A 10141-nucleotide genomic window follows, 5' to 3' on the forward strand; every position below is an offset into this window, starting at 1 on the left:
AGGAGTACGAAGATCGTTCAAATGAATAACCTCAGTTTCAATATCATATAGGGGCGATTTTTGTAATCTACTCCATTGTCCACCTTGCAATAAACAGATGTTTTGTGTACATTTCTTCATAGTGAGGGATGGTCCAGGACTCTATGCAGTCTTCCCTTTGAAATTTTCAAATAATTCCTGGATCATAACATTACAATTGAAACCTTTATACTGTGCAATCTAGTGAAGGCAATGTTCATTGTTCATTTGCCATCCACCCAGAGTCCCATCTTAATGCTATGCTGACAGTGTCAATTTACAAAGTCTTTGCAGTATCACTTGTGCAAATGTATGACCTTGTCAACTCGCATTCAATGTCACCTTGGTCAAATAGGATGAAAACATTTATAACAACTCAGTCTGAATTAACCAGAAAATCTGAAAATTTCACCAATAACATGTTGATATGTTGGATTCCAAGTTTATTCAACTGCACAATCTCGTTAAACTTTCAACATCACGAGGTATCTTAATTAGATCCAACAGTATCAACCCAAATTTTTTATTAGAAAGTTCTATTGTCTTGAATTGTGTGTCCTCGCACAGTCTGCCAGATTGCAGGTAGCAGACACTGCTGGTGGGCATTTACTTCCAAAGTTTCCATAACCTGCATGTCATGTTTTAATTCAAAGGAATAGTGACAGGGAACACCTATACACACACACACACATGCACACACACACACACACACACCTAAACACTATACACACATGCCTACACATATATACATGCATAACAAAAATACATACACACACACACACACACACCTAAACACCTATACACACACCCCTACACATATATACATGCATAACAAACATACACACACACATGCACACACACACACACCTACACACACACCTAAACGCTATACACAAATGCCTACACATATATACATGCATAACAAACATACATACATATACACACACCTAAACACCTGTACACACACCCCTACACATATATACATGCATAACAAACATACACACACACACATGCACACACACACACCTACACACACACCTAAACACTATACACACATGCCTACACATATATACATGCATAACAAACACACACACACACACCTAAACACCTATGCACACACCCCTACACATATATCCATGCATAACAAACATACACACATACATACTTACACACACACATACATACTCTCTCACACACACACCTACACACATATATACATACACACATACTTACATACATACACACAAACACATCTAAACACCTATACACACACCCCTACACATATCTACATGCATAACAAACAAAAACACACACACACACACCATGATTTGCAGTGTACAAGTGCAATTTGTAACAATATTAATGAATCAGAAGCTAAATAGAAGGTACATAAAATTTTATTTGGATCTATATCACTTTTGAAAACTATGACCACATTGGGGAAAAAGAGAGAGTAAGGTTTGGATAAAATTAATATTTAAGTTATAGATAGTAAACGTTCTGTTCATAAATCGGACAGCCCATCCCACCGATGCCCAAAGTTGGTGACCCCATGACCTCTCTTGATCTGCATGGCCCGCACGCGCAGTTCTGTTGTACTAGCAGCGATGCCGGGATATCGGCGATCGCATACAAAGTTGAACAGCTCTCTCTCTCTCTCCATCTCTGGGTGTTTCGCTGTCGCACCTATGTCAGCCCTTCTGGTCAGTGGTTGGGACTTTAGACGGTCTTTTCTTTCTTCCGTGCCTTGATATTTCACTCTGGAATGTCGAAGTGGCGACCGGCGGCATGAAACTCTAGTCTCTCGGCGTAGTCAAATGGCGTTCGCAGTTTCCCCATGTCGAAGTCGGTGTAAACAATCTATCATTAAAGGTGACAGAAAGCCAAAATCAATCAAATAACTGCCGATGCTGCCAGTGTTATAAAAGTATCATAAAAAACCAAAACGTGCTATTTTAAACAAATTTAGCGAGTTTGGTAAGTAAATTGAGTTTTTAAAAAATGCTGTTCTTCGGTCGATCTTGCGAAACACAAAGGCCTTGACTGAGTTATCGCCCTTATCCGTGACGTCATATGTGACAAACGCTCTCGTTGCAAAAAAAAATCCGCGCTATCTGTCAAGCAGGAAAATTGTAAACAAACGCCAGATGTCAACATGGTACAATGTGCAGCCCTCAATTGTAACAACAGTAGCAATCGTGGACAGAAAGTAAGTTTATTCGCTTTTCCCCGAGATAAAAATGCGTGGAAAATTAAGCTCAAGAGAGACAATTTTTCTCCAAGCGACCACACCAGATTGTGTGAGAGCCATTTTGCGGACGACTGCTTCACCCACGATCGACGTCTTTTGGAATCACTTGGTTTCACACCGGGTCGAAAATCGTTAAAACCAGGGTCAATTCCCACAATTTTTGATTATTCGCCGAAATCTAGGCCTACCACTCCCATCCAGACCGAAGACAGCGGTACCAGTCCTGCCAATGCCCGGAATGACCAACACTATCCAGTCGGCACAACTCCGAGCAGAAGTCGGTCTAGGCCTAGCACAGCAGTCCAGAAAAGACGACGTCTCGAGGTAAATAAATGCATCAGTTGTATTAACAATGGTAGTATTACGTAATATTTTAAAATGATAAGGTACTGTACTTGCAAGCAACATACAATGTAATTATAATATAAGCTAATTTACGCCTAACCACAGTGAACTGTACAAGCTCCTCCCCCCCCCTTCCCGCCTTTCTGATATTACTGGCACATACAATGTATTCCACTTGTTTGTTTAGTTGTTTATCCTTTTTCTTTTTTTGTTTGTAGATTTTGGCAGACGTAACAAATGAACAGCAGATTAGTACAAATTACACGTCTGAACAAATCAAGTACCATCCAAATCAGGTGCACATGGAGACACAGACTTCTGATCACAGAAGTACTGTAGATAAATGTGTAGGACCGGATGATCCACTAGAGACATACAATGTTGGCTGTCAGACGTCATACAACCTAACAGTATGTACATGTAATATATACTATTATGGTATTCTCTGAATGCTTTTTGGGTACACATATACCAGCCCCTACTCCCTATCCGGTATATATAATTTCACCCAGCATATTTATGAAGGCCATGCACTTACATATACCGGACATGTATTTCTAGATCTCCTCTTGAAAATGGATTGTGATGCAATAAAATTTATGATAAAATACAGAAAAGTACATCTATATTATAATTCTTGGTCATTATATGTTTTCAAATTATATGACCATCTCATAGTGTAAGTAGGTTCAATATGTATTGACCGTCAAAGACTACTGAAATAGAAGTGTTAATAACATCATTAACATATAAAATTAGTTTCATATGAATTACATGGGTATTCAAATAATAGATGTGAATCAGTAGATTGGAATGTTCAGGCAATATAGATTATTTTAGAGTTCACAGCAATTGATTAATATTTCTTTTTTTCTCCAGAAACGTCGTCATGTTAGTCTACAGACAAAAATATCAGAAATGAAGACTTCAGTTACATCTTGTGGGGTACAGGCCACATGCCAGACTGTGTCTACATCCATTCAATGCCACAGATACAACACCACCCAGAAAGATAGGGAAAATTATTCTGATGATGAGAGTGACATGGATATTTCTCTACCAGATCAGGACAATGATTCAGAATGGAGTCCATTAGAAGATCTGGAGGAGTATTCAGATTTGGAAGACAATGTCACAACAACACATGAATTGGACAGTGAGGACACAGATCCAGACAAAGCGCACAAGTATGTTGTGTTTGAACAATGTCTCTTTGAACTGCTAGACATATGTGCTGTCTGCAGCAAGAGAAACTTGCAACACATCAAAACAACAGTTGGTACTTGTGTTTGTGTAACAAGTAGATGTGTCTGTGGATTTATCAGAAAATGGCGGAGCCAGCCATTTTCAAATTCACTGCCCTGGGGAAATTTGGTGATCGCCTGTGGGATATTTTTTAGTGGGAACAGTCCTGTGAAAACATTTAACTTTATGAGCCATTCAGGAATTTTAGGTCTTAGCCTAACTGCATACAACAAACTGCAGAGGACCTACATTGTACCATCCACATTATCATGCTGGCAACATCAGCAATCAGTATATTTAAATGACATAAAAAACAGTGGCAGTTCCTTGAAACTAGGTGGTGATGCCAGATGCAGTTCCCCAGGACACACTGCAAAATACGGATCCTACACACTCATGGATGTAGAAACTGCCAAAGTGGTGGATATTCAGCTTGTCCAGGTAATTAAATGTAGACTTTTTATATGTATGCATTTATTAATCAATATTATGGAAAGGGAGAAAACTGTTTTAAATCATTTTTCAGTTCATTAATACCCATGTTACTTACATTACAGTCAAATGAAGTGAAAAATTCATATGCAATGGAACTGGAAGGACTGAAGCGCTGCTTCCAATTCTTAAAAGATAAGGACTTACCAATATCTGATTTGGTGACTGACAGACACTGCCAAGTCAAAAAGCTGATGAAAAGTGACCATCCAGACATAAACCATTGGTTTGATGTTTGGCATGTTGCAAAGGGTAAGCACTTACTTGGGTATGTTTCCATGCATTAATTGCTAGCTATATATAGGTGGGTTTTTTTTTCATTTCACCTGAATTAGCAATAAGCCCACGCTGGGTAATAAGCCCCCCCCCTCCCCCCGCTCCGTACATTTTTAGTCAGTTACTATCCATGACTCTAGAATATATATAAAAATTAATAACTATTAAATTGCTAATGAATCTCTTATTTTACAAAGGTGTCTACAAGAAACTAGACGCTCTTGGAAAGTCCAAGAAGTACAAAATGGCTGGAGAATGGGCCAGATCCATAAGCAACCATGCTTATTGGTGTGCTGCTAGCAGTGGAGGGAATGCAGAACTTGTACAACAAAAATGGACAAGTATCCTGAACCATGTCACTAATATTCACAAGGGGCATGGAGATCTTTTCCATTCATGTGAGCATGGGGACATCTCAAGAAAGTGGATCAAGCCAGGTAATTATAAGATACTAATTGAGATTATAGATAATAAGATTTTTATGGTAGGAGTCCAGCGTTAATAAGATATTTGCCATTGTCATATGAAGAATTTGTAATACTTTTCAAATAACATGCTTCTTTTCTAATTATACATATTACTCATTAAGTATTTTTACTTCTGCCCTTTTGTTTCAGGAAGCAAAGTATTCCGGGAAATGGAAAAGATTTTATGTGGGGAAACTCCTGTTGAAAGATGTTGGAAAGTTGTCCCCAGCACATCAGACATCATGCTTGGAATCCTTTCACAATGTGGTGAACTTTTTTGCACCAAAGGCCAGCCATTTCTTTTACAATCAGATGAAAGCAAGGTGAGATATACTCATAAAAATCTGATGCAGTGCTGATAAAAATGAAACAGAAATACATCACTATGGTCCTGATATGATACTGTATTTATCCTGCAATAAGCCTAGGGGCCAGTGTCTAATATTTGATCAACAGATTGGGGGGGGCTTATTGCAGGGATATAGTTTGTATAGGACAGTGAATTTGAAATCTAAGAAAAAGACATGGATGGGCTTATTACTAGGCGTGGGCTTATTACCTGATAAATACAGTACCATAATGAATACATTCACAAGATATGGTACCTTATTGAATACTGTTCGTTTACAATTCTGCACAGACTGTACTACCATTTTTCAGACTTTGCCTGGCAGCTCTTCATTTCAACTCAAATAGTTGTAGACCACAAGCAACTCTGGAGGATGGGACTGCCAGATACAGAATTGCTTTCCCAAAAGGAAGAAAAGGGGATGCAGTCCCAAAGGAGATTAAAGTCAAACAGAACTTCAGTATGTTTATTTTATTTACCTGCATTGATATTTTAACAAAAAAATTAATGAGAGATTTTAAATATAAAAGTATATTAATATCATCCAATTTATTGACGTAAATCATTTTTCACCGTTTTATTTTAGATAAATCTAAACAATGTTTAGAGAAACTTACTGGTATTTTATAACATACCAACATAACTACCTGGTATAACAAATTAGATGGCAATAACAAGACACTTCATTATGACTGTGACCATTCAAGTTTTTATTGTTCTTGTTCTGCCTTAAACTGTTAATGTCAACTTGTCAACAGATTACATCAAAGAGTTGATGGAGGAGGTTGTAGTCAGAAGGCTACAATTCACAACCATCCAACAGGCTGAAGCAGCTCTTTTTGAGGAAATGGATGCTCCCCCTCCTTCCATTGCAAGTCAACTCCGCAGTGCCATGGGGAATTTTGACAGAGATGTTATCATCCATAACAATTGTCATAGATTTACGAGCTATGTCAGAAACGAGGGTACTTGAAACCAGTATATTGTTGTGATGGAAATTGTTTCCGTATGGCAGTCACAGCACATGATGGTATGACCTGTCGATTTTTTTTCCCTAGAACTTTCCATGTCCACCTAATGAAGCGACGATATGCTACAAGCCGATACTTCCTGAAGTGACAAAAATCGTTATCAAATTTCTTAAGTTTGAAGACACTGGTACATGTAGGCATATATACAAGTATTTGCAGTGTAATTTAAGTGCTACAAAATGGACTGTGGTCAAAATTTATTGCTAATCCATTACTTATTAATGAAATATAGGAATTAATTATTTAGTTAGGTATGCAATGTAGGGGTTTGATTAGTAATAGAGGGTACCAATGTTGTATATAATCTGTGAGACAAAGATGTTCATTTAAATTGTCATTTACATTATATACCTGTGAATGTCTTCTTGTCTTCCTGGGCCGTGTGTTTCAGCATATTCATAATAGGATGTTTCCAGGACATGCATGTTTAGACAATTCGCAATAAACCCTTCATGTTGGGTGATACAGCCTATGTCGGTCAACTTTTCTTCTAATATGCTCATGTCCTGACAGCATTTTCTTTCGTCCTCAGTGGACATATGGGAACACATGTTACAGGAACACCTGAAACGAAATGTATAGATTTATAGTGTAATATATTGTAAGATATCTTGAAAATGTTATTAAAGAACAAATTGTACATAAAGTAAAAAGTTATTATGCAGCCATCCATTGACTTTTTATTTATCATAATGCATTTGAGGTACTATAATGTTCTGATTAATAAATATAATCGTAAAATAATGAGCATGTGTTGTTTCTGCTGGAAAGTACATCGTTCACGTACTAAAATACTTGCAGGAAAGAGGTAAAATGTACAAACAGAAGAGTCAAAGTGAATGAAAATGTACACAACAGGAGAACGTAAACTGTTTGAAAAATTATATCAATACAAACTAATGAAGAAAAACAAATGATTTCATAAACATATTGATTTCATGACAATGTTAATGATCAGTAGACCTGTTGGTATATGAACAATAAACGGAAGAATGCCTTGCTTACCGGCGGATAAAGCGGTAAACAAATACGTATTTTTTCCGCTTTTGTTTTGACGATAGAAAAATTTTTAAAAAATTGAATACAGTTTATAGATGACATACAATTATCGAAATCTGAACAACAATATAGTCGTGTAGTTGCAATGAAAACTAACCATTCTCCGACCGGTTGATCGGAAGCCATGCTATCTACGTCATCCTCGTCACCTCTTATATGCAGTTCCTCGGAACAATCTGACGAATCTGAGTCGATATGATCGTCATTGTTCGATGTCTCAGGTTCATACATATATGGATGGATACATAGCGTGAATGAAACCTCTGGGATATCGTCACTGTCGCTACAATCGGAGTTATATACGTGCGCCATAGTCAAGTTTCGTTGGATCGGCGATTGTCACTTATGACGTCACAGCGGTTTCGAATTCACGGACGATAACTCGGGCAAGATTCTTTGATGCGATTTCAACCGAACATTTATTATTTCAACATTTCGAGAGAAACGACACACATATAACCTTTGAAAGTTATAAATATATTTAATTTAATAACCAGGGAACGTCATAAATAAGGAAATTTACAAAAACAAAAGTGCATTTCGTTCACCTTTAAATACCTTCGGATACCGCGGTGGGTACAGATACCATGAAAGATCATGTCTATACTGAACAAACCACCTGCTTTTATGGGGACAAGGTAGGATTGAAAATGTTCAGACAGTTAAAACAACATCGTTTTCTGACCAATAGTACGCGTTCAGCCCAAGCCAGGTGTCATCAGTCTCCTCATACTCAACGTGTTAATTGTATACCATCAGCCAAGCCTTTCATGCTTGTTAGGTCACCTGGGTAAATTTGTTTACTTAAGGTATTTACATGTGTTAGGGTCCCGCTCATTGTGGTTTCCTAATTATCAATGGATCAGACCACATCAAATGTTTCGTCGCAGTGACCAGTCAATTAATTTTTCTGTAGATTTTTTTTTAAATCTGATCTCCAAAAAGTACCTGCGCACCACGAAGGAACGACACGCAACTTCAAAACTATTACTACATATCGATATAGGACCTCGAGAGTCGTATGATGTTCCTGAAATACCTTGTCTTTTCGAACGCGGAACCTTCAGTTTTGCCATAACTTGTCCCAGGGGTACCGGGAGTGATAGTGAGAGTAACCTCTTCTGGAGTATCGAGGATGTATGGCCAGTTGAGTTGTTAAAACTGACATTCGATTGAAATAATACTATCAGTGCGACGTACATTCGTTACAGTCATCGTTTTCTTCATTTCCTGCCGACAATTTCCTATTCCACTTTTATCTACATACATCTAAAGCTGTTTGATGTTACTACAAGCTGCATGTACGTATAACCAGAGACGTATATATCACAGAGAAAGACGTCTTGATTAAGACGATAGAAATATGTGTTGACAAATTCAGCTGCCCTCGAGAAAACAATATGGCGATAAAATTAGCGTTACCTGTGATTCGGAACATATCTTAATCGACACTCCAGCTTATAGGCTTAATCCCGAAGGACTCCAAATAGGTGTGATATCTTTCTGTGTTGAGTGATAATTGGTTAGCGGACATTGTATCGTCACCGTGAAGTACCATTTACCTGTATTAATCATACACCACAGATCAGTATTGTCGTCACACTGGGAGCTAATTCATTATAAGGTAGGCTTATTGTTTCTATTTAATAGTGTTACGTTGCACATGTCTTTAAAAGTTTTCAATAGAATTTCAACGGGTCCAATATAGAAACCTCGTATACAGTACAACAAACCTGTTCGATGTTCATTAGCATTACTCAGAGACTACAGATCATCCTCACAATGTGGCAGCCATTTACTGTTTCATACATTAGCACAGTACATACGGTAACTTTACGATACGACTTAGCCAGAGGACAGAACCTTAAGACTTCATCACATAGCTAACGTTCAACTAGAGACCACAAGAGTGGCAGCGTCAAGTGAGGAACTAGGAAAAATAAGTCTCCAGTTTGATTGTCTGTAACGATCATGTTGTGGAGGCAGCAGGCACAGTTGTAATGAAAAAGGGGTAGTTATTTTGGGGTACACAGCTGCATACACTGTTGACAGACCCAAATACACGTATCCTAATATGCAATCGCGTTGGTTTTTTATGCCTCCGTATTGTTTCCCATTGTTTGTAGACCCAGGCTTACATTGTAGACACATATCTATTACCTCCTAATAGTTCATTGTGTTAGTGTAGTAAATGAATTAACTACATGTATATACATGTATTGCAAACACAGCGAGTTCTCGGAACGTCTTTCAGTGTTTTCTGTGTACGTACATGTTCGTTCATAGACGATATACACCGTGCCTTCAGTCAATGAATTAATTTCCGCGACGTAATTTCGATATTTTTAACATTATCTGCGGGACCTTATGTAGAATATTATATTGGTTTAATGATGACACTCTTTTCGTGTCACTTTTTTAATTGCCAACATTTATAGTACTTTTTGTGCTATCTGATTGGCCAACTGTTGAAGTGTCATGATTTTACCATTTCCTAGTTAGTTCACGGAAGTTGCGATAACCTGCTTGCAACTTTTTACGGATTGATTAGAATAACGACACGGTTGATTCAGGATATGCACGTGAAACACCATGAAATTTATTTAGT

General features: G+C 37.7%; 2 protein-coding genes and 1 pseudogene across 2 annotated transcripts; 2 read left to right on the plus strand and 1 right to left on the minus strand.

The window, feature by feature from the left end:
* Nucleotides 1–2173: 2173 nt before the first annotated feature.
* LOC132549538 (THAP domain-containing protein 5-like) lies at nucleotides 2174–4074 on the plus strand. The gene is made up of 4 exons (XM_060213478.1): nucleotides 2174–2593; nucleotides 2833–3024; nucleotides 3494–3801; nucleotides 4068–4074. The coding sequence occupies exons 1-4, from the start codon at nucleotides 2174–2176 to the stop codon at nucleotides 4072–4074; spliced, it is 927 nt and encodes a 308-aa protein (XP_060069461.1).
* Nucleotides 4075–4255: 181 nt separating this feature from the next.
* LOC132549540 (uncharacterized) lies at nucleotides 4256–6370 on the plus strand (annotated as a pseudogene).
* A 26-nt stretch (nucleotides 6371–6396) lies between these two features.
* Nucleotides 6397–7876, minus strand: LOC132549557 (P2X purinoceptor 7-like). Its single transcript, XM_060213495.1, has 3 exons — nucleotides 7631–7876; nucleotides 6826–7038; nucleotides 6397–6553 (listed from the first exon to the last, which is right to left on the minus strand). The coding sequence occupies exons 1-3, from the start codon at nucleotides 7843–7845 to the stop codon at nucleotides 6397–6399; spliced, it is 585 nt and encodes a 194-aa protein (XP_060069478.1). The 5' UTR covers nucleotides 7846–7876.
* Nucleotides 7877–10141: the final 2265 nt, after the last annotated feature.

Source organism: Ylistrum balloti, unplaced genomic scaffold (assembly GCF_031769215.1).
Source record: "Ylistrum balloti isolate Yb309-2 unplaced genomic scaffold, AGI_CSIRO_Ybal_v1 Utg370064, whole genome shotgun sequence".
Classification (NCBI taxonomy): domain Eukaryota; kingdom Metazoa; phylum Mollusca; class Bivalvia; order Pectinida; family Pectinidae; genus Ylistrum; species Ylistrum balloti.

Coding starts and splice junctions, on each gene's coding strand:
- LOC132549557 (XM_060213495.1), bottom strand. CDS start 7,845: ATGGCGCACGTATATAACTCCGATTGTAGCGACAGTGACGATATCCCA. Junction 7,039..7,630: donor GATCAACCGGTCGGAGAATG/GTTAGTTTTCAT, acceptor ATTTCGTTTCAG/GTGTTCCTGTAACATGTGTT. Junction 6,554..6,825: donor AGACAAGAAGACATTCACAG/GTATATAATGTA, acceptor TTGTCACTTCAG/GAAGTATCGGCTTGTAGCAT.
- LOC132549538 (XM_060213478.1), top strand. CDS start 2,174: ATGGTACAATGTGCAGCCCTCAATTGTAACAACAGTAGCAATCGTGGA. Junction 2,594..2,832: donor AGAAAAGACGACGTCTCGAG/GTAAATAAATGC, acceptor TTTTGTTTGTAG/ATTTTGGCAGACGTAACAAA. Junction 3,025..3,493: donor AGACGTCATACAACCTAACA/GTATGTACATGT, acceptor TTTTTTCTCCAG/AAACGTCGTCATGTTAGTCT.